Source organism: Rhopalosiphum padi, chromosome 3 (assembly GCF_020882245.1).
Source record: "Rhopalosiphum padi isolate XX-2018 chromosome 3, ASM2088224v1, whole genome shotgun sequence".
Taxonomy (NCBI): domain Eukaryota; kingdom Metazoa; phylum Arthropoda; class Insecta; order Hemiptera; family Aphididae; genus Rhopalosiphum; species Rhopalosiphum padi.
This window is the reverse complement of record NC_083599.1, coordinates 12,468,044-12,492,596: the sequence shown is the minus strand read 5'-3', so window position 1 is coordinate 12,492,596 and position 24,553 is coordinate 12,468,044. Positions and strand designations below refer to the sequence as shown.

General features: G+C 26.5%; 3 protein-coding genes across 4 annotated transcripts; all 3 read left to right on the top strand.

Moving 5' to 3' along the window:
- The first annotated feature begins 503 nt into the window (after positions 1-503).
- Positions 504-6,396, top strand: LOC132926622 (uncharacterized). Of its 2 annotated transcripts, none has more exons than XM_060990996.1 (6): positions 504-980; positions 3,376-4,035; positions 4,099-4,219; positions 5,662-5,789; positions 5,887-6,015; positions 6,078-6,396. In XM_060990996.1, exons 2-6 carry the CDS (start codon positions 3,397-3,399, stop codon positions 6,111-6,113), a joined length of 1,053 nt encoding a protein of 350 aa, XP_060846979.1. In that variant the 5' UTR covers positions 504-980; positions 3,376-3,396; the 3' UTR covers positions 6,114-6,396. The 2 variants fall into 2 exon arrangements, with proteins under 2 accessions (XP_060846979.1, XP_060846978.1); XM_060990995.1 differs by lacking the exon at positions 504-980 and adding an exon at positions 2,759-2,864.
- Positions 6,397-10,902: 4,506 nt separating this feature from the next.
- Positions 10,903-13,258, top strand: LOC132924807 (cleavage and polyadenylation specificity factor subunit 6-like). The gene is made up of 7 exons (XM_060989250.1): positions 10,903-10,986; positions 11,522-11,668; positions 11,793-12,020; positions 12,109-12,351; positions 12,431-12,473; positions 12,631-13,020; positions 13,080-13,258. The coding sequence occupies exons 1-7, from the start codon at positions 10,903-10,905 to the stop codon at positions 13,136-13,138; spliced, it is 1,194 nt and encodes a 397-aa protein (XP_060845233.1). The 3' UTR covers positions 13,139-13,258.
- A 3,082-nt stretch (positions 13,259-16,340) lies between these two features.
- On the top strand, positions 16,341-24,018 carry LOC132924806 (pre-mRNA-splicing factor CWC22 homolog). Its single transcript, XM_060989249.1, has 9 exons — positions 16,341-16,392; positions 18,953-19,004; positions 20,488-20,713; positions 20,789-20,917; positions 20,979-21,167; positions 21,363-21,510; positions 21,570-21,743; positions 21,948-22,180; positions 23,773-24,018. The coding sequence occupies exons 1-9, from the start codon at positions 16,341-16,343 to the stop codon at positions 24,016-24,018; spliced, it is 1,449 nt and encodes a 482-aa protein (XP_060845232.1).
- The last annotated feature ends 535 nt before the right edge of the window (positions 24,019-24,553 follow it).

Here is a 24,553-nt window from a genome sequence, read left to right as displayed (position 1 = left end):
TATTTCAGAACGCTGCCGCTGTAATCGCTTTAGCAGCACATGACGACGGCAAATTCGTAATTTTTTTACCAAAAACATGCTTTCGTACTTCCAATAGTACTCAGGCCTCGTTGATCGTAGAAACATGATTTTGGTATCAAAATAATCACGAGAATTTGTACTAAATATTTTTGGAACAGATTTTCGATATCTAAATTTGCCGATTTTATATAATTTTTTTAAAAAAAGAAAAATTTTACAAACTTCAAACACATATAAAATTAGAACGAAAAAAAAATTTAAAATTCTGTTCCAAGAACATATATAATTATATTAATATTATTGAAAAACAGAATTAAGATATGTGTTACCATTTAACCCTAGGGTGTGTCGTACATATTATGTGCAACGATACCGCGGCCAATTATTAATATTATATTATCTATATCAGATATCGCCGTCGGTCGTTGGTTCGTTGCATAACATTTGTTTTGCGAATTCACTGATACCCCCGGTCCCCCGACTCTATCGCGCCTGGTCATTGCCGCACGTCAATGTCGGATGTCCTCAGTGCTTGTGGCGGCGTTAACCATCCGGCCGGATACGCGCTCGTCCGCCGTGCGATCGGTTGTTTTTTTTATATTGATTTTGTGTGCGTGATCGCCGTGAATTATATTTATTGGATTTCGAACGTAAATTTGAACGTCTGCGCTAGTGCTGCGAGCTGTTCGTCCGCCGTAAGCACCGTGTGCCGTTTTTGTATGTTTGTTCGCTGTAGAAAACCGTTGTCCATTATCGACGTAATTGTGTGCACACTGCACTTATGGACCGGTAAGCCGCGCTGTTGCGTAACCCCCGTTCGTGCGTCCATAAGTTGCCACGTCGCACGTTTCGTTTATCTACAGCGACAACAGTGCGCGAAATATTAGTTATCAATTATCCTATTATCAACACTACCCGGATCGGCGGCGAATACGACGGTGATACCAGCCGGCAGCCGTGTATGTAAACATTGTTATTATTATTAATTTGTATTATTGCCGTTACGGCGTTGAATTTATATACATATATTTTTGTTATATGTGTTAGTGGGCGCCCAAGTATTATTGTGATACACTTTATTATATTATTTATTGCAATAGTACGGCGGTGCTGTTGGGCCCGTCATTTTACATATTATTCATTGTTTTTATTTATATTTTACATTTCTTATTCATTATAATATTTTCGAGTATAAGGAGTACCCTGTCCCCTTTGGGTTTGTGTTTGCGGTGCCTAGTGCACGTATATGAGTGTGAGTAGGTGACCGCGTTATATATGTATTTTTTATTATATTTTATTATTTTATTTGAGTGTAGCCGAACCGGTCGACTTACCTCTGGGTCGACGGTGAGTGTTTGGCCTACAGGTGTGTTACATTTAACCCCGGGGTCGGGGATTTTTTTTTTAAATTAAAAATATTTATTACTAAAGTTGATATTTAAGCAGTTTTAATAATATAGTTGAGTAGCGAACAAGTTCCTCTATCGTATGGCAACGTTAAAAATCAAAAATCTGTACAACAATTTCTTAAAAATGTTAAAAAGTGTATAATGTTACGTTTACCCCCGGTTACGTACATGTTCTTACCATCAAGTTTCATGGTATGCGGACATTTGGTCCCCGCAAAAAAATGTCGTACGCGGACAATTGGTCCCCGTCATAATTTTATACTCGGACAATATTAGTCCCCGGCGTAAAAGTAAAATGGTAAATACAAAGTATTTTTTTACCAATCAATAAACGTTCTTAAAAATGTTTTTTCAATAATATAATACTTTTAAAATATAATAGATAATAGTTATTTGTTTAAAAAATAAATAAAAATTAACATAATAATAAATAATAGAAATCGTCGAAACCTGTAAGCGAAAAAGAAAAAAACATTATTTCCATTTGCAATAGTTTTGATAATAACTTTTCAAAAAACGATCTTTTAAATTATTTGTTTAGGCTTTCGAGATTTACATAAATTTTACATAAATTTTAAATTTAACTTTTTACTTTTACGCCGGGGACTAGTTGTTCAAGTATAAAATTATGACGGGGACCAATTGTCCGCATACGACATTTTTTTGCGGGGACCAATTGTCCTAGATCCAAGTTTCATAATATGCCAATTTTTATCTAATTTTTAAAATAACGGAGTTAAATGTGATCTGCTGAGTGTATATTTGCTATATTACGTACTTGTAAGACGGAGACAACACATGTGAGTGTGACGCCCTCTTAAAAAGAGGCCACTACATCCGTATTTGTTATCTCCGTCTAACAAGTGTGTGACATGGAAAACTACGCTTAGCAGTTTACGGCGTTAGCTTTAAATATCGAGTAAATCGACCTATCGTAGAACTTAGTGATAAGAACTTAATCCTAGTTTGTATGAAGATTTTTTTACAATAATACAGTTTTTAAGCGTATTATGAGCATTTTTAAACTGCAATACTTTATATACGCAAAACTCAATAAAAAATCGAATTGTTGTAAAAAAAAATCTATAAACAAACAAGGTTAAAGTTCTTACCACTAAATTTTGTGAACCAGATACCGTAGATTTGCTATAATATTATACACGTGTACGACAGAGATAACAATAATGCTGGTGTTACGCCCTCTTAACAGCCGTGGCTAGCCGTAATTGATAACAATTGGAGTAAAGCGATTGGTGATTTACGGTACCTATCACAACATTTACATCGTCCTCCTGTCATCAGTCGCTGTTAGTTTATCGAGTCATGATTCGTATTTTTCATTAGTCATTATTAATTGCTTGTAATTTGTTATGTGCACTGGAATTTGGACCAGTCAATAATTATCGAAAACAATTAATCCGAATATTATCAATGGTAAGTTTATTTTTAAATTTGTTAACAGCATTAGGCTGTATCGTCAGCTACCAACAATAGTGCGAGTCACGAGGTACTCATGCTATATAGATGTAATACTAAAATCTTAGTTACTAAAAAACGGACTATATTATACGATTTATGGTCTATGGTGTGACGACAAGAAGTCTGTACACTGGGTTGTTCATTTCATCGTCATGATTACCGATGACATTAATGCTCGTTTATCATGAGTAATGAGTAATGACTAATGACAGAAAAAAATTGTTATTATAACACTAATAAACTAGTGTTTAACGTAAAAAGTGAAATTAAATATTCTAGGTGTATTTAATTCTCTAAATCGCTGTAAATGGCGTCCAATTCTATAGTTCTTAACATAAAACTTCACATTTTATTTAATTACAGTTTACACTTTTAGTAACTGCAGTTATTGTTACAATTTTGTTCTTATACTATAGCAAAATTTTTCAATTAAAATTATATTTTCACTGTTTGGTACTTCTTATAGGACCATTTCATACCTCAATCAATGAAAGTAGAAGAGGTCAAAACAGAAAATAATTATAATATGCCTAATATTCAATTGAACCATTTCATGATTCAATCAGTGAAAGTGGAAGAAATCAAAACAGAAGATAATCATAATATGTCTAATATTCAATTGAACCATTTCATACCTCAATCAGTGAAAATGGAAGAAATCAAACCAGAAGATAATCATGATATGTCTAATATTCAATTGAACTATTTCATACCTCAATCAGTGAAAGTGGGAGAAATCAAAACAGAAGATAATCATAATATGTCTAATATTCAATTGAACCATTTCATACCTCAATCAGTGAAAATGGAAGAAATCAAACCAGAAGATAATCATGATATGTCTAATATTCAATTGAACTATTTCATACCTCAATCAATGAAAGTAGAAGAGGTCAAAACAGAAAATAATTATAATATGTCTAATATTCAATTGAACCATTTCATACCTCAATCAGTGAAAGTGGGAAAAATCAAAACAGATGATAATTATGGTATGCTTAATATTCAATTAGACACACCAATAACGTACAATAACCAAATAAAAGTTTTACCAACAAGACGTAAAATAGTACCAATTGACATCGAGCAAGAATTGCTTATTCATTCTAATTCGCGATTACCCATAGTAAGTACTTTCCGTTTGTTTTTAATATTTTGAACATTATTCATAGTTATATTATTAATATAGTTAGCACAAGCACAACCAAAGTTGATTCAATTATCTAATGGGAAATCATTCATTTATCAACCATCAATAAATGTTGGTATAGCTCAAGTTATTGATCAGCCACAACAACCACAACCAACCTGTATGTTTCATTAAGCAGACAATTAAGTATATAATGCATGTCTCAAAATAATTAAATAACTGAATTTCTGAGTTGGCAAAAAGTTAATATTTTTTTTTTTTACTAAGAAATATTAATTGTAGTTACATTATGGTATTTTCAGATTAGGTATTGTTTGTTTTTCAATTAACTATAAATAATTTAAATTTAGATATCATTAACTAATAATTAGTAATGTGTTAAATATAAGCGGATTGGTGGTATTTTTTAACCTGGTAAATTTAAGTAGTTCAAAATAAACTTTAATTTTAATAAAACAAATGTTTGTTGGTACTTATGTATCAACAATAATTCTATTGCATATTAGATCTTATCAAATAATAAAACGAGTGCAGACATATTTATATCATGAATAAATTTAAAACTTACGATTTCATAGTTATTATTTAATTATTTAAAAATGACAAATACTAAAACAAATAAATAATTTAAAATGTTAATTTTTAAAAATATGATACATTCTTTATAGTTTCTTGTAAAGATATTTTTTTTTTACTTTTAAATTGTTCAATAATTATGTGACTGATTAAATCTTTTTATAAAATTATAGTGCAATTGAAATAATAATTTAAATCATTATTTAAGTTAAAAGATATTTATATACTAGTGTTAATTGTTGAGATATGTATCACTATATAGCTTTTACTTCAGTTAGAAAAACCAATTGCACATATTATATAACTTTCCCAATTTCTTAACAGGTAAATCCACCACAAATGAAAAGTTCCAGTTTCTAATTCTTGAACTTATACATATTAAATTAATAAATTGCTTATCTAAAAAGAAACTTACAGTTAAATTCAATTTTGCTTATTTTTTTTTTATTATAAAAATATTTTCTTAATTGTTATTGAAAATACTTAATATCCAGCTATATTATAAACACATACATGGACATAGAACATTTTTTTTATCGCAGTCAAATTAAAAAATAAAATGAAAATAAAATAATATTAAACAAAAGTTAAATTAGTACTCACATTGACATTAGATTTTTTTTAATTATGAAATTGTGCATGAACATACCTTTTACCTGTATGGCCATGTCATAATGCGGGAAATGTGTTTAGTGCTTATTGTTCAGTTGGATCGGTTAATAATGTATACTGCCCAAGACATAAAACCTCGTGCTGTACATATCATAAACATTTGTTGTTCAATTGAACCAGAAAAAATAATTAAATGAATTATACTTTATTAAATAACTTAGTTATATTAAAGAACAACTATTTAAGTTTAGTTTATATTATGTAAAAAAATAACACTGAAATAGTTAGATAGAACTTCTTAAAAGTAATTAAACAAGAAATGCTTAAATCTTAGCTTGTTTCAGCCTGCCTTGATTATACTTAATATTTTTATGTAAATCATCATACATATTTTTATGTTTATTAAAATTTTAGTAATTAATAAAAATGGATATATAATACAGTTGGGTAGTACAGTATGTAATGATTTTCCAACAGTAGTTGCTCAACCAGTCATTTCTACTACTGTAGGACAAGCAGTACCTCAACAAAATATTTTAAAGGTATGACATTATATTTGTGCATGTTAAATTTAAATAATAAATAACTAATTTTAAAACTGCACTAAATAATAAAACTGATTCTATACAATTTATATAGACAGGTTTAAGATCAGAACCACTTGAAAAAACCTCAAATTTTAATGCAAAACAGTATCTTAGAATAATGAAAAGAAGGCAAGCTAGAGCCAAACTAGTAGCTGAAGGAAGAATACCAACAAAACGACAAGTATATATTTTATATAACATATTATATTGTAATATATCTACATATAATGTTATTACTTTTAGAAATATTTGCATGAATCTCTCATAGACATGCTATAACTCGATTGCGAGAAGATAATGGTTATTTTGCTTAGAATTCATCTCAGAAAAAAACGTCAACCACTGAAGTTCAGCAAGAACAACATAGTATAATAGTCCAATTATCAAGGATTGTTACTCTCTGACTGTTGATGAAACATTTGATAACATAATATAATATCAACAATTATATAAAATTTAACTTTGATGTTTGATTAACTTTTTCCAACACCTCAGATGTCAACAACATAATTTTTCCAGGACAATCAATTTCTAGTGTACCAATTATTACATTAGTTACATACCTTCCATTACTGTCGGTAGTCTCATCAATTGACACCCATATTTTTATATCCTGGACAGTGACCCTTAATTTATCCATTGTCTGGTTGTAACAATCGTTTACATAATATTTTCGAAGTGTCGATTCGTCAGGTATATCTCTTTACATATAATTTTCTAAAAAATTCTTAAAATGAGTGTTTTTTAGTTTATAGAGTGGTATATTTGCAGATAGCATAGTTTGACATAAATCTGAATTGAATTTCGATAGTTTTGAGTTGTGATTTGTAACCAATTGTTGCACATTATTTGTTTTATTGTTTTCTAAACGTGCTGCACTTCTGATGTGTTTGTCATTTTTTAGGTGTCGTATGATACTAAAACGTTTTGTACTTGCTACTTTCACGTTACAGATTTTACAAAATAAAATAAGATTATCCGTTGAAAAAAACAGATTCACCAAACTCGATTACAAAATTACGCAAATGATAAGCTTTTGTCGATTTTTCTTTTGGAATATTGAGTGACAAAAATTAAACATACGAACGTTATATAAAAATTAAACACACTAAACTCACACACACGCGGCGAATGTTCTAGAACTAATGCTAATCTAATCTACCCGGTACCCACTGACTATAGATACTTGATACTTTCGTTTTTATACCACGTACCTACTATTCGTTAAATAAAAATACAAAAATAGACATAATAAATACTAACCATTATTATTATTTCAAGATAAAATTCATCTTTATCGTCTTTATAAATTTACAACAAATTGTTGACCTTGATTCATGATTCACCAAAGCGCTTGTTTTTCGATAAATCATCAAAATATGCACTGAAAACTGAGTATTTCATCATAAACGTTATGAAATGTATTTTGTACTTAACAAGCATACGATAAAGCTAACCAGAAAAAATATGCAAATGCATGAAAGTCCTTGCTCTACCAATGACCATTACACACGCGAACAACGAGAACGCAAACAGCACACTATTGATACTGACTAGTAATATTACTATAACAGACGTCATGACCTAACACAAACAACTGCAGTATAACCAACATTTAGAACTTCAAATAATAAATTTAATTTAAATTTAAAATAATCAGTGGTCGAACATTATTATTTTACCTCTTCCGTTATTGGAATAAACTATTTCTGTAATATCGTGTACGTATTTCGGGAAAAGATCAATATTATTAATAATAATAATAATAATAATATACATAGTCGCAAACCGCTGAAGTTTATTCGTATCCAAATCTTACCGTATATAATTATTATTTGTTATTATGCTTTGATACAATAATATACAATAATAGTTTTGGGCAAAGCTTGTTATTATAAAATAATATCAGACAAAATACCTGGTTAAATTTATAATAATATTAGGTATAATATTAGGTACCTAACAACTCTGTTGAATCTTTATTTCATTATTTGTATTTAATAAATACCTACTAATTACTATTTTATAATTTAAATAAAATATGTGTACCGGCATATTATATTTTTTTAACACAACAGTATAGGTATGCATTAGTATTTACTATTTAGTTCATGCCCATCATAAAAATAATAATATAAGTACACAACACAAAATATAAAATTATATTAGTTCACACTTCCATAAATTCATAATAATAGTTCATATTGCCTTATATTAGTATTTCATTTACCGATGAAAGGTTTGATATAAGTATCGATTATGGTAAAAGTACGTCTTCGTCAGTTCGTCTAGTAAATCATGATCATTTTTAATTAGTTATTTTCATTACATTCTTTTTTAATTATACCTGCTTAATATCGCTGTTTATTAATTATTTAAATATTAAATTAAAATGAGGAAAATTGTGGGGATATCTATACGGAATTATTATTGTATTATAACGTAATAGATACGCAGTATGTTATTCGCTCATCGCTCTATAATTTTAAAAAATAAAGTAAATACAATTTATGTGGACGTGTGGTATATGCTCAGCATGACTATAATATAGTCATGCATAATATGCTCATATAATATTATATAGTGAATACATATAATAATTATACGTTCATTTTTTTTACGGCACTCCTATAAATTATTTATATTAAAACATAGAAAAAAATTAAAGCCAACTCGTCAATCGTTTATATAATTAATATATTTTGAACACAAATTGGGTTTTATTATTTATTAAATGATATATTTTAAATATTAAATCAAGATTAATTTTTAACGTTGAATAATAATTGTGTTAATGTAATACATTGATAATATATTAATATTTAACGGCAATCCAATGTTAATTATTTTATATTCATTAAAATGTTTGTGAATATTTAAGATTCAATTTAAAACAAATATTTATTCAATCAGTTTCATTGCAAAATTCCGCTCCGACATGATTCTACATAAGTTGTTCTTATATCTGTATAAAATAATTAAAAATACATATACATGATTGTATTTTATATGGGTTTAATCTAGGTCGCTGTATGGTCGAGCATCAAAAGTGCGAAACGCGAACACTTTGTACGGTCGGGTAAAAGGTACATTGCAGAACGCGGACACTATTTGTTTTATTGTATACATAAAGTATATACATATTACATACAATTTTATTAAAATTGTTATTAAGTTTAAATATTATTTGGTAAATCTAACTGTTATCTAAGTATCTTATACATTCACCAAGTTTTTGGACAGTTTTGCTGCAGGCAATACAATTGGACGAATGTGGCAATAGGTTACATAAGAAGCAAAAATCTAATTCTGGTGAAAATAATAAGCTATTAACTTTATGTAACCAGCACCAAATCAGAGAAATAATTTTGAATTTTTAAATTCCATATATTATATAGGTATGTCGCTTTTAACATTATTTCTCGTTTGGGGGCACGTTTTTGGCATATATTTATATTGTACACATTTTTAATTGATTTAAACTGATTATTTTGACTAATAGTAATATACTATATTTTATAACACTTTTAATAAATTTACTTTTTTTTTATATTTAATTTTTACATTTTAATAATTTACATTATATATACACATAACACTTATGTATATTACTATATACATTAATATATAATAGTACAAACTACAGTGTCCGTGTTCTGCAATCTAAAATTTTACCTGACCGTACAAAGTGACCGCTTACCATTTTGACTATGAATAACTTATTCACTCATCTGTGTTATGGTATTGTGTTGTTACAGCAAGATATTATTAACTCATATATTAATAATATTAATATAATATTGTTTGAATATCTATTATTATTATAATTAAATAGGTACTAATAGTACAATAAATAAAAAAATTTTTATCAACCTATCATAATACTAAAAGAAGAATAATTTAATATTAATAGCTATATTCTTAGTGTCTATTGTGATAACCAATAAGGTTGATAAATCATCTCCGATAAATATCGTTTTAAAACCTTCTTTACTACCTATTACTTTGTGTGGTGGATCACCCCACCCGCCACCACCCTCTCTCCACCACCTCTCACCAAGAGTTATTTTATAATAACAGCATTGATAAGGGCTGTAGCCACTCTCTTGGAGTTAAACCATAATTGCAACTATGCTTACTAGTTACTCTATCCAACTGGATCCAAACGATGATTAAAAAAATATTGTACAAAAATAATAATGAAACTTTTGTTAGTAGTAGTCATAAGTCTGTTGTTTATTAATATACTATAATATATTATACATTATTTGTGTACATAATATTATCTAGTCGATAAATTAATTTTTACTCTTATATTGTGTTTATATATACCTAAAATGGTTTAGTTTTTGTTGTTATTACTTATTGGGTGAGTCCAGTGAGTCCACTGAACCCATTAGAAGGTATAACCTTAAAAATCCATTTGCATACCCCTGTCCAGAATAACTAATAAATTAGTCTATATAATAAATGTCTTGAAACATTTCTAACTATGTACAATGTACATTTGAAGATGCCTGTATAGTGTATACCTCCATTACATTTGAATGTATACACGCTAAAAGCTGACTAATAAAATCAAGTATAATATAACTTATTTATAGTATAGTACACAGTATTATAAAATATATGTTGCTGGTTAATAAAAACAAATACCTACTATATAAATAGTGTAGTCATGTTGTCGTTATTTTATAAACACAAAAACAATTTTTTAAATGGATAATGTGCAGTAATAATATTATCTTGAAATCTAATTCGATTTTATGAATACGAAGCGATTTTTGTTAAGAAAAAAAAACCGTAAACGCCTCAAGATCACTGCACTACTGGTAGATAACACTACCTGTGCCATTAGCTACCGTTGTCATCCATTTATGGTAATATAACGCATTTTTTTGCAACTTACCTAATCAATCACGATAAAGGTAAATTGCCATCAATAATCTTCGACGGGTTAGTTTGTTGCCTCGCGAAGGCGATAGAGGATCAATTCAGGATCTCGCGAACAGTCGTGTCCATTCCGCACCTGAAACTGGAATCACGAACGCTGTTCGATAACGCATCAATGGAGACGTTGAAAACTAAAATTGACATGGACCAAGACCAGTACGCCGGAAACCAGGATCGATTGGAACCCCGTAATAAAAAGGTACCTACTCAATTAAAAATATCTACGAAGTAAATATTACGATAAACATACCAAATAATTTCTGCTCATAGTAGACATATGGTTTGGATAGTTTTCCTACATTTTACTAGAGAATTCACGGTAACCTATGTTGTAGGTACCTTGTATTTATACTTTCCTATTTATTCTATAAATATTTATTTATGAGTATTTCAGATTTGACTATTGTTTCTCTATGTAATAAATAATTATTGGTTATATTATGTAATAGGTATACTACATTATCATCGTCCATAATATAGATATATAATTATTAGCTATACAATTTCAATGTTAGGTAGTTAAAGTTCAACTGAACATAGTCCTATTAAGCCATTAAGGTAATCTAAGTAACACGATGATGTTTTTGTAGGCTACTTATTACCCCAACTGAATCCCAATCCCATTTCTTAACGGGCTCTACTATATTTACTCATATGCATTCACATTATTTAATACTTATGCGTTATATGTTTATTTTCTAGAATTAACACCACGCTGTTTATTTTTTTTTTAGGATCATTTAGTGACAACTCTTGGTAAAAATATTATTGATGACTCCAAATTTGGTTCCAATGACGATTCACTGATAGATGATGGTGACATGACAAATAAAATCAATTATTCCAATTTCCACCAATTGTTTATTGGTAATTTGACTTGGGTAAATTAAATAAATATATATGTATTTATAGTTTAATGTCTAGATACTTAAAATTTTAAGTCATATAAATTATCATACCAATTCGCCTAAAATGTACAATAGCATACCTAAATAATTTTTATAGTGGACAACAGATCAAGATATAATGGACTCTATAAATGACGTCGGAGTTCATAATATCATTGATATTCAATTTTTTGAAAATCGAGAAAATGGCCAATCAAAAGGTTTTTGTATTGTTACATTAGAATCAGAGCAAAGTTTAAATCGGATTTTGAAGAAATTACCAAATAAACTTATTCATGGACGAAAACCTGATGTTACATATCCATCATCGAGTGCATATTTTATGGTAATAATTTATCTAAATTTACAAATTATTATACTATTAACATTCTATTAATATACTAATATACTTATTGACATTTTTATTTTTTTAGTTTGAATCAAAATCAGAAACTCGGTTTTCCCTTTCATCAATATATCAAAACATATCTTCTATGAAAGATATGTCTAGAACTCCTAACAAAAAGCCATTAAAAAATTCATCAGTAGGTAAGCCTTATCATACTAGAATGCCACCAATGTCTGTTTGTATAAAAACCCACCAACAGTATCCACAAATCACAGGTTATGAAAATCAATGGAATAGATCATATCAACAAAATATGGGTAAATCATTTGTAAGTTTCAATTTTACAATCTATTTTGTTGTTCGAAAGTGTTTTTGATTAAAAGTTTTTTATGATAATATTTTTTTAGGTCACACCAGAAAAATGTCTAATAGGAGTTGGGGGTACACTTAGTGAGTGAAACTGTCCGTTGTATTTTTTAAACTCTTCCTTAAACCTAGCGATTAAATGTATTTTTGTATTATTGTAAAATATTTTATTTTAAATGTATTAAAAACTAAATTCCTAATGTATATTTATGTATAAATTTTATGGTAATATTCTATTCAGGTCAAACAAATCAAAGTTATCATTGTCAAGCACCAGTTAATCCTTCAATATCCAATCAAATCAGCACACCTCTTACATATTCTAAAAGCTATTCGTATAAAGATTATCATCCTTCCTGTACAAACTCTTATCGATCTCAAACAAAAATGACAGAATCAGAAATAAATTATATTATTAACAGGAATAGAATTGTGTCTAGTTCTGCTATAGCACGAGCTATAACTAATGCTAGTAATGGTGAATACTTTAGTGCAATTGAAACTTTGAATATAGCCATAGCATTGATCGAAGATTCTAAGGTGTCTTACGACGAACGCAGTAAAATATTAGTGTGTACGTTGTATAACACAATACATGGAATTCAAAACAAAGTGGTTAAGAAAAAGAAAGGTTACTTTTTAGTTATATTTTTTTATTTAAGTTTATATAATTTAATTTTTATGTTATAGATTTGTCTAGATCACCTTCGGATAGATTATATAAGAGGTCAAAACGTGAACACAATTAATCTAATTAATAGGTATGATTACATGGTTAGAAGGTATACGACGAAGATTAAAAACTAAAAATTACAATTAGCTTTAAGCATATTATATTATATTGTATTATATTTGATTATCTCAGGCTATCCGCTTAACTAAAACAGAAGACCAACAATTATTATATTATTGTTATTATAAAAACAACTTTAAACTTGTGTATATAATAATATATCATATTATCATATTGCATTGTTTCGACCAACTGTTATTTCCTTTCGGTGCTTCTATCTAGTATTCTAGTTTCCTAGAAAAGAAAAATTATAGTCGTAGTAAATATGGTGAATAAATGTATATTAATTTTCAATTCATTGGTATAGTTATGGTAGATTTTTTTTTATCCTTAATTATATAATATTATACATTTGTGTAAATGCATAATTATTATGGGGAATAGGGATATTTGAGTGTTGGCGGTGTCGTCTCTCAATTAATTTTTTTCAAAAAAATTCTAATAATTATCAATTATAAATTATCTTCTAATAAGAGATCGAAAAGTATTAACAATGATTCCAAAAGTATTCGATATCGCAGGAAAAATATAAGTGAATCTTTGAATTGAATTCTAAATATAAATACATTTGGTATTCTTAATAATACATTTTATACATTTAAATCAATATCATATTATATTTTTTACCTACTTTAGCACTATATATAATACAGCATTAATACTTGACAAATCAACAGCCATAAATCCAGTGATGTAAATAGGGGGGGGGGGGGGTACCTCCCATCAACATTGATTCTTATATACGCCACTTGCATAAATCATTATTAGCTTATAGGAGTATTTTAAAATTAATAATAGTGAGATTTAAATTGATTTATTATGTTTTGTTTTTAGATTTATTTTTTCATTACTAGTACATTTTGAAGTTGAAACGTTTAATAAAATGTTCTGTTCTGAAAACAATAATAAAATATATTTACAAATATATTACCTAGGATACTAAGAAATAAATACTATACACTCTTTTTTTGTTTTATAAATTAAAAATTAAAAATTAAATGTAATATGATGGGTACACGCTGATAACTATAGAGCTAGTATTTCTATGCATTTCCATGTTTTTCCAAATTGATTGGTTGTTAGATATGTCCACGATTTGGCTTATTCTCGATGAAATCGAACAATTTTATTTTACATATTTTTGCTTATTTTGAATATATATAATGCATATATTGGATAGTACATAAAAATACATAAAAATCGAAATTTGAAGATTAGTTTATGGGTTACGTACGAGTTAATTCCCGTGTACTTACCTGTTTACCTACACTGATGAGTTTACTCCCGGGTCATTAAAAGGTATTTAGGAGTTGATTCCCGGGTCATTATACATTTTTTTCAATATTTAATCTTAAATTCAGCCTAAAAGCGTAACCCTAGAGACACCACGAGGAGGTTGGCTGACAAATTTTTCAAAAATGTTGTTTTTTTGTAGTTTTTAATTTTTTCATGTTTTAAAAATCATTCAATTTTTATTTATTAATTATTTATTGTATTATATAATAATTGATTATTTATTAAAAAAATTATTATATATAACTTTGATATACCTATGTTCTTGCAAATAAATAACTGTTAAAAGGTGTTTATTTATACTGTTGTCAATTAAAATAATTAAATGTTATCATATTGTTCCAATATATAAAATAATGGCAAATACGTTTTATTTAAAATTGTTTAGGGGAAAGGGATGTCAATAACCTGAATATCAGAATACATCACTCCCCTCTACGTCTGATAGCTTGAAACCCCTCCCCTTTCAAAATGTCTATAATCTAAACTAAACATCACAATATTTAAATTGGGGGAGAACCCTCTTAATATCACCAAAAATATATTTTAGTTAATTAAGTAATAAGTATGTATATTGTATAAGTATGCCTTTCAATGTTTCAATTATTTTAAACTGCTAACATGACTGGTTACTGATTAGTTAAATCATAGTAAATAGTTTCGTGAGTCAAATTGTCGGAGCTCAAACACAATAGTGGATATTCGGTAATTGCGACTGAGCGGCGCTATAGTTGCTGCAGGCACGTACTCAAAAAAAAAAAAAAAAAAAAAAAAATTCCCGGTGGAGGTATACGTGCCTGAGTTGCTGTACCCGGTGCTCTACGCACAAGTGCATAATTTGTTTCGATAACAATGATAACGCGCGTTATAAATGCCAAATTGGCGAAGTTTCAGTAGACTATAACTTCGAAACTAAGTGATGACCAAACAATTCTGAACGCGTCATTGTTTTTAACTACCTAGCTGAAACGCAAATATTTTAAAATCATTATTTTTCCCAATTGGTGTTCCGCGGAACCTAATGGTTCCGTACTTCCATCAGCCGGTGCCAAAGGTTCTGTGAAAATTTGGGAAAATATAAATTAATTAATAATATTTTTTTTATTTTAATTAATTGATTTGAACGTAGAAAGCTTCAAAAATTATATGGGGGTTTCACAGAACGTTCAAGCTCCTGAAAAGGTTCCGCGTGTAAAAGAAGTTGGAAACACTGTTTTACAGGATAAAATGTACCCAATAATATAGTAAAATCGAGAGAGCGCAGTAGCAGCTGCTTACTGATAACTCGTTATCGATATACCCACCGTTGATCCATAGTTGATAGTTTACGTCATATCTCCGAACGGCGATAACCGGTTGTTACCAGACTCTGAGTAGGTACTCAGTAGTAGTTCATGTGATTTCCACGGTACATAATATTTTGATTATTGTTTTTTCGCATCAGTCTGTAATTTGTATTATGTTCGTTAATCATTTTTACTCGCGACTGGGCAGTGGATAACGTAAATTTTAATTCATAATTATCTAATAGGTACTGATTTATATTTTATCGATTCATAACCGTTTTTGAGGTTATACTGCGTTGTTTACGTCGAGCGACGCCATTGCGAGTTCTGAGTTGGTGACGGGCAAACGACGCCGACGCACTAGTGCATTGCTTACTTATCACGCCCACCAGTCGCCACTACCGCCGGTTCTCGTAGTTCATCAGCTTCCGCGCCTGCGCGTTTAGTAGTTGTCATCTTGTTTTGCGAGTTTGCGTTTACATTATTTGTATTCGACAAGGTTAGGTTAGGTAAACTAACGATTCGTTACTCTTCACTTTTCGTTTCAAGAGTCGAAGCCGAAAAGCTTTCCTGCGTGGAATGACAGAAATGGAAATCGACATGAGCCTGTTCACAAGTGGCGAAGAACAACGTAAGTAGTTTTTGTTTCGGTGACGATTTTACTCGTACAAAGATGTACCGAGTTAATCTCGGTGAGAAGACCGTAACACACCAGCAGCCAAGTATACAGGACACAGTTGTTATTTTATATGGTTTTCGTCTCAATCGTCGACTAATGTAGTGTTTAATAATTTCATATTAATCTTTTAACAGTTTAAAATCTTGAATCGGAGATCAAAAATGTATCGGATCTTGGATATTCACGGCTATAAACCGTGAAAGTATTCTTATCGACAGTTACTGGTATTAGTGTTACGGTCGATGAAGTAGTTATTAATCACCAATCAAGTTATTTACGTTTTATATTGAAATGTTATTTTCATTATTTTTACATGTTTAACAAAAAACAACAAACACTGGATCTGCTACAATATAAAATAATAGCATTCGCATTCCTATAGCTAATCTATGACTCATACTATGCGCAGACTATGCCCAATGAACCAGATTTTTTGTAATTATAGTATCTTTATTGTTGTATGCTATCTACCAACAAAATATAAAATGGTTATAGTCAAATAATAAATTGTAGCGTAAATTTTTGTCTATTATAGGAGTCTCCAAACTATAGTCTGCGCACAGACACTTTAACTGCAGACAATTATTCAAAAATGAAGTATTCGTATTATCTTAATTATTTTTTTTATTTAAGTTTTTAATAGTGTACAATTTATATAGTATAGTACCTATTTCGTTCATATTAAACAAGTTTAAAAAACTACATTCTTCTTAATGACTAAACTCAAATTTATTCTAAACTATATTAAAAAACAGCAAGCCATAACAACTGTTAAGAGTGTGTTTTTATTTAATCAGTTAATTACATTCCTGTGAAATTACAAATTACAAATGTTATTTAATAAATATCTGTATGTATTGGCAGTGCAAAAAGCTTATTAATTTTTTTATGGTCCTTGAGTAAAAAGTTTGGAGACGCCTTTTAGGTATTATATTATGAACTATACAAAATATTAATTTTATACAGATTATCATTGAACTATTATTCTTACTTACTGATTTGTTATTCGACCATTAAATTTGGGATCCCAAATACCTACACATTTGATGATAAATTGATAAACATTTTGAAAAGTAATAATATTAGTATAGTTAAAATAATATTCCCCTGTACAATATACATCTAATGTATCTTAAATACTTAATTTTGTGTACATTAATAATTTAAATAAAAAAACTAAATTAGGTAATTTTTCACTATTTAAGTACCTTTAGTTTTACTTTGATATTTCATGATGTTCTAATTTAATTTTGTATTATTCTAATAATTTTATATAAATGTCTTTTATAAATAAAAGCTATAGTTATATTAAGTATAAGTTAACCATTAGTGACTAACCGATCAGAGAAACCTGTGTTGGTTAATAAACAAATTATTAAAATTCTATGAGACCCCTTTGGAAATTTTAAAAATATACTACAATTTAAATTATGATATAATACATGAAAAATTAGTATTTTTATTATTCATATTTGTAATTTAGCTTATTCAAACAAGGAGCACATAAATACCATTTTTTAGGTCAAAATATTAAAAGAAATTTCATATATAACTACTATAATAATAAACATGTATTTTCTCTAATTTTATGATGTAAGTATAATATATTATATAAGTACATTTATTGTAATATGTACAATTTACAAATTGTAAAAATTAAGAAGGGTGATTATATTTTATAATTTAATAATATGCACTATAAAACAATATCTAAATTATTTTGATTGTTCATAATATTAAACCTTTTATTTATTATTTTTGCAAAGTATTTATTTTTATTTTTTATTTATGGCTTTAACTATTGAATGTTTAGCTTGTTAAAATAGTAATATACCTATATGGCTACATTTTTAAAAATATCTATCTAACTGTGAAATTGTGAATTATTACTAGGAATCTATTTATCAATAAATATCAGAAAAAAAGGTGAAAGGTGATTTCATAATTACTCACTCTTCCTCTGATCAAAAGGAACTCTATTGTACATTCACAATTTTGTTTCTTGATACTATGTAATAACAATTTTTAGTAAATTGTTAAAGATTGATACAATATAAATAATTAAATATATTATAAATGGTCAATATAGGTTGTTACTACTTTGTTACACTTAGTAATGTTTATATTGTCGATGAATTGTCATCAAGATTTGTAAAAATATTGTTGCATATGTTGATTTTCTTTTATGAGTTGTTTTTTTGTTTTATGATAAACGTGTTTGGCCTTCTGCTTCTTTAATTAATAATTATCTATAAAATCATAATTTTTAATGTGGTCTAAATTAACAATTGTTTATATATACAATTTATAAGCCAACTATATTATGTACATAAGAGATACCTGACCTACTAAAACCAAACATTAAAGAGTTCTGGTTATAAGAAATGAAAATAAGTCATATTAGATCATTGATAAGCTATATTAATTTTTTTTTTTTATTATTTATATTTTTATAACTGCCAAAATATATTAGATTAAATACTGTACTATAATCACGAAATCTATTTTACAGATACAAAATCAAACTGTGTAAATGACGAGCAAGAATTTATAGATAAATCAAGGTATTTATTATACTTCTTTATTGTTTTTGTTACTTAAATAAAATATATAATAATATACGTAGTGCTATAGGATGTTAAGTATTTATTTTAAATTGCAATATAATTTATTTTAAGATCCTTTAGACATGTTTAATGATAAATACATATTTTTATGACACCATAATGCTTCTTTTAACATTTATCTAAAATATATAATAAATACTATACAATCTTAAAATATCTATTATTTACAAAAAGCAGGATTTAGTTCTTAAACTCTTTATTCCTCAAATTTAAAACAATTCAAACAGTTTGAAGTTTAGTAAAAAGTTAAAGTACAATATAGTTTAAAATGATTTAATATTACATTATATTAATTTGATAATTTTTTGTAATACTGGATGTATTTTTTGAATATTTTTAATATTAAATTTAAAATACCTAGTTATATAAAAATATTAAATTTTTTGTAAAAACTTAAGTTTTTAACATTTTTTTTTTTAATTTTATATTTGATTTATTTAAAAATCTTTAAAACTTAAGAATATTTATTTATTTTTATTAAAATGTATTAATTTACTACTATTATATTTTTAAATTTAAAAGTTAAAATAAAATTCCAATTCAAGTTATTAAAATTGTATGTTTGACACATCTCTTAAAAAAGCTCTTATAGTATATTACTTAAATTTCCAATAAAATGTACGTGCTACCTTTGCTGCCACTAATTATATCTATTATAAAGAAATAACTGATTATTTTATAGGGGGACAAATCACTGATGCACATAAAATATAAAGTATACATATTATTCAATATATTTTTTTAAATTAGTTATAAGCAGAGCTCGGGACTTAAAGCATTTGCTTATTTTTATGGATTGACTTAAAATGTAGCAAAGTGCTATGGAAGTGTATGTCATGTTACAACACATTCGATTATGAAATTTGAAAGTGTTTTTTTTTTTACCAGTATTTCTACTTTTTATAGTTTTTTCAGAAAATTCCTCTAAAAATCTATACAATAAGACAAAATGTCTCAAAAGTGAAGTTTGATATTTTTATAATATAAAGATTAATTTATTTTTTTTTAGTTAGAAACTTTTCCTAATATTTTTGCTCAAATATAAGTTTTTTAAATGCTTATTTGAGTGCTTATGATGTTTTTAAGCGCTTATTTTAATGATTTTAAGTGCTATAAGTCCCGAGCCCTGGTTATAAGATGTATTTATTACATAGATAATTAATCAAATTAAACATTTTTCTATCCAGTGTAATACATTTTTTCCTAAAATATTAATCTTAAAATGGTTCAATCTTTAAAAGCCTAACTATGCTGAAACTATGTATTTAAATTTAAAATTGAATTAAAAAAAAAAAAAACATCTGGAATATGTTTAATTTCCATAGTAGTTAAAATTATATTATATAAATAATGTTATAATATTATATTATTTTGTGTATAATAAATTTAATTATGCAAATTGATTTATTCAATTTTTTAGAGATGTTTATCAAAGAACTACTTGGGATAAATTACATATGTCAATTGTATACTTATTATGCAAAGTCAATGGTATTAATATTGGAACTGTAAAAAAAGAATTACTTAAACAAAATATTTTAAGAGGTCAAAATTTGTTTTGTAATTTTATTATCCAAGCACAACTAACTTCATGTTCCAACGATACACATGTTTATGCAACTTTGGTTGCTGTCATAAACCTTGTAGTAAGTGTTTAAATGTAATTTTATATAACTGGTATTGTATGGTTTATATTTAAAATTATTCTTTCTAATATAAAGTTTCCAGAGATAGGAGAATTAGTCTTAAACAGGATTATTATGAAATTCAAATGTGCCTTTTTTCAATATGAAGAAACTGATGCTTTAGCATCTGCGGTGTTCATTGGACATTTGATTAATCATAATGTTGTAAGTTTTTAATTAATTTATGTTTTCATTTTGAATAGTTTAAAGTTTTGATTAATTTTAGGCTGATGAAAAGTTAGCTGTAGAACTATTAACTCTTCTTTTAAAAGAACCGTCTATTTTTTCTATTGAAATAGCTATTGCATTTTTGGAAATATGTAGTAAAAGAGTTAGTGAAGTCTTTAAAATGTATTTGAATAATATATTTGATACAATTCATAGCTTATTGGATGATGAACAACTTGATGAAGAGGTAAACAAATATTTTTTTCGTAATTTTTTTATTTTTATAGTTCCAGATTATACCCATTTATTTTTACTATTAAAAATTTTAAAATACTATTATTTTTTTTGATTTTTTAAAATATTTTAGTTTCACATATATTTTTAACCAGCTGCTGAGTTTTATTAGATTTTTAATTTCAAAATACAATTCATTTAATTGTAGGTTTGCAATGTTTTAAGTTTGAGACTATCAGTATTATATGAAAATGGATTCAAGTTTAAACATCTTGATTTACTACCAACTAATGACTGTCAAATCACTCATTTTTCAACTTTTGACTCGATTGTAGATGATACATTAATTAAAATAGGTAATAAATTTCATGTATATTTAAAATAAATATTTTTAAATTTTAAATTTTAAATAAAGAGTACGAATATGATCCGGAATTTGAAACAAATGAAAAACTTTATAAAATGTTGGTATCACAATTCCAAGAAGATGATGATGAAGAAGATGATGATGAAGAAGATGATGATGAAGAAGAAAATGGATTTGAATCTGTAAATAAGTTTTATAATCAATATGATGGTGAAAAAAAATGTAAGAGCTATTTAGTTAAAATATTAACTACTATACCATAAATCAAATTTAAAGAACATTCTCTTTTTGCATTATTATATTTTTGAGTTGAAAAAACTTAAAAAAAACTAATTTACTTTCATATTTTATACACATGATTTGTTTATTTATAGGATCTATTATAAATTATTTTCTAATAACCTTAAAATGTTACTATTTTTGTAGTGATTGGAATGATAAAATATATTAATGATATAGGAAAAGACATAAATATGATATCTTTAAGAAATATATGTCTAAGAGAAGTTATAAACTTAATTGTAGACACGCCAATGGATTATAAAAAATATTTAAAGGAATTTATTTTACCTGATCAAGAAATGGAATTTTGTTTTATGATTTTGGACTGTTGCTGTGAACGTAGAACATATAAAGATAATTTTGGACTTCTAGCTAAAGTAAAATTTCAATTTAAAACATTTTATAACACATCTTTTTAGGCTATTAAAAAAGTATATACTGCTCTACTGTAAAGTAGATGTTGAGTCACTATGATGGATATGTTCAATTTCAAATGTAATAATATATTATTTTGTACAAAAAATGATTCTAAGCTAAGAAGCCTATATCACTAAATAAATATTAAATATATTTTTTGATATTGCTATTAAGAGGATGTCAACGTACTGTTTGTTTTCTCTCTCTTCTAGCCCATGTGCAACATACGCAAAACGCATTTACACAGAATTATTTTTTTATGTTTTTGAGTAATCTTAGAGTAAAATCACCCATTACAAAAACGATAAAGAATACAATTTTTGAAGATAAAACATTTTGATTTGTTTAAGTATTGTCTCAAAACAATTTTAACATCATTTAAATTTACATTTTTTTTATTTTGAAAGTCAAATATAAAATTGAATAACAACAAAATATAAACCGATATGTCATTCTCTCAAAAATATTATCTTCTATAATTTTCATAATCGATGATTTTACTTTAAAATTACTCAAAAATCATAAAAAAAAAAAATGATTTTAGCTGAAAGCATTTTATCTATGTTGTGTGTCTGAGAGAAAAAATAAATATTGCGCTGACATCCTCTTAAATTATTTATAAGTTATAAATTATAACTATTAGTATTACAGGTAGATTTAATATTTTTATTTTTAGAAAAACATTGCATTTATTATATTATTAGTATTTACTATTTAATACAATTATTATAATAATATATGTCTATACCATATATATTATTATTATTAGCTTTTGAGCCAATATCACCTTATTACTGAAAAAAAATGTAAATAAGTTTGTAGTTAAAACCATAAAAATTAATGAACATATTTTAAAAATGTCATTAGTACTCGTTACATAAAGTCAAATTCATAATATACATACAACTTTAAGTCCCTATAAATAATGTTTTTAAATTATAACAAAATAATGAACATTATTATTCATTGTTTTGAACTTAAAATATCTTTAAAAGATGATTGTGGTTGTATATTTTTTTTTAATTATTTATTTCCATTATATACTACTAAGATCAAGATTGTATTAATTTTCAATTTTTTTGGCTAGCAAAAAAAAAAACAGAGAAATTGAAGTGAACAATATTAAATTTTAAAAATATATCTATAAATAATTCAAAAACAGACAAAATGCTTTGGAAATATTTAAAATTTTATATTATATAGAAAATAATCATTTAAAAATTTGGTGAAAATTTTAATTATCTAAAATTATTCATTTTTAAGTTAGCCAAAAAAACAAAATGGATAATCACCAAAACTGGTTTTGAGTGAAAATTCTTCTTTTTGTTTGTTTTCCCCAATTTTTTGAAAATTACTGAGTATTTTTAATTTAAACCTTTTTTGGGTATAATCTAGATCTAATTGGCTATCAGAACCACCCTCAAGTTCAGGAGTTAAAATCAAAGTTACTTGTCGTGTATACATCCACAAAATATAATAAAAAAATAACATCATTCTCACTTTCCAAATTTTTTTTATTATTAATTTTTATTTTATTTAGGTATTATGTAAAAAATACAAGTTATTTTTTGATTTAATGGAAATTATGTTTATTCACTGCTTTGTAACAAGCTACAATTTTGATATACAAAAATCATACAATACTGCCAAATTTTTTGCTCATATAATTAAAATTGGTTTAATACCATACAAGTTCATATCAATAATTGAAGATAAATCAAATTGTCCTAACGAAGATTATGCTAAAATTTTGCATCAAGAAATACATAAAACACTTTATCATAACAACTGTAAGTAAAATTATTTTATTATTTTTTTTAAATAATATAGTATTTTTAAAAACATACATTTGTCTGGTGATATAATTAGGCTGGTGCCTCTCAGATATGTCCAATTTAGGGGGTCACAGTACTTTTATCATATTTGATAAAAAAAAAAAACTGAGAAATTATTTTTTTTCTTCAAATATTAAGCTTGATAAATTCATTTTTAATTAAATATAGAATGTTATTTTTAAATAAATTTTCAAGTTTTAGGAACCTAAAAATCATCATTATTATTAATATTATATTAATTAAAAAATATATATATTTATATATTTAATTACTTTCTACCATCACTATTGAATAATTAATGTCTATATTTAAGGGAACTTCCACTTCATATAGCCCTGAGGATCACTTAATTTCATTTTATATAAGGATGATAAATTGTAATACATGTATTGTTATACTTTATTTATTTGTATTAAGATTTTAGATTATAAGTTATAAGATTATCATTTATTATTTAACGCCATATCATTCAATTTTCAGATAATAGATAAAGTTTCA

Excerpts from the sequence above, each read along its gene's own strand:
- LOC132926622 (XM_060990995.1), top strand. Across the intron at positions 4,220-5,661 it reads ACAACAACCACAACCAACCT|TAATTAATAAAAATGGATAT; the intron begins GTATGTTTCATT and ends TTAAAATTTTAG. Across the intron at positions 6,016-6,077 it reads GAATACCAACAAAACGACAA|AAATATTTGCATGAATCTCT; the intron begins GTATATATTTTA and ends TATTACTTTTAG.
- LOC132924807 (XM_060989250.1), top strand. The coding sequence starts at position 10,903 with ATGGAGACGTTGAAAACTAAAATTGACATGGACCAAGACCAGTACGCC. Across the intron at positions 12,021-12,108 it reads CATCGAGTGCATATTTTATG|TTTGAATCAAAATCAGAAAC; the intron begins GTAATAATTTAT and ends TTATTTTTTTAG. Across the intron at positions 13,021-13,079 it reads AGTGGTTAAGAAAAAGAAAG|ATTTGTCTAGATCACCTTCG; the intron begins GTTACTTTTTAG and ends TTTATGTTATAG.
- LOC132924806 (XM_060989249.1), top strand. The coding sequence starts at position 16,341 with ATGACAGAAATGGAAATCGACATGAGCCTGTTCACAAGTGGCGAAGAA. Across the intron at positions 20,714-20,788 it reads TTGCTGTCATAAACCTTGTA|TTTCCAGAGATAGGAGAATT; the intron begins GTAAGTGTTTAA and ends TCTAATATAAAG. Across the intron at positions 21,168-21,362 it reads ATGAACAACTTGATGAAGAG|GTTTGCAATGTTTTAAGTTT; the intron begins GTAAACAAATAT and ends ATTTAATTGTAG.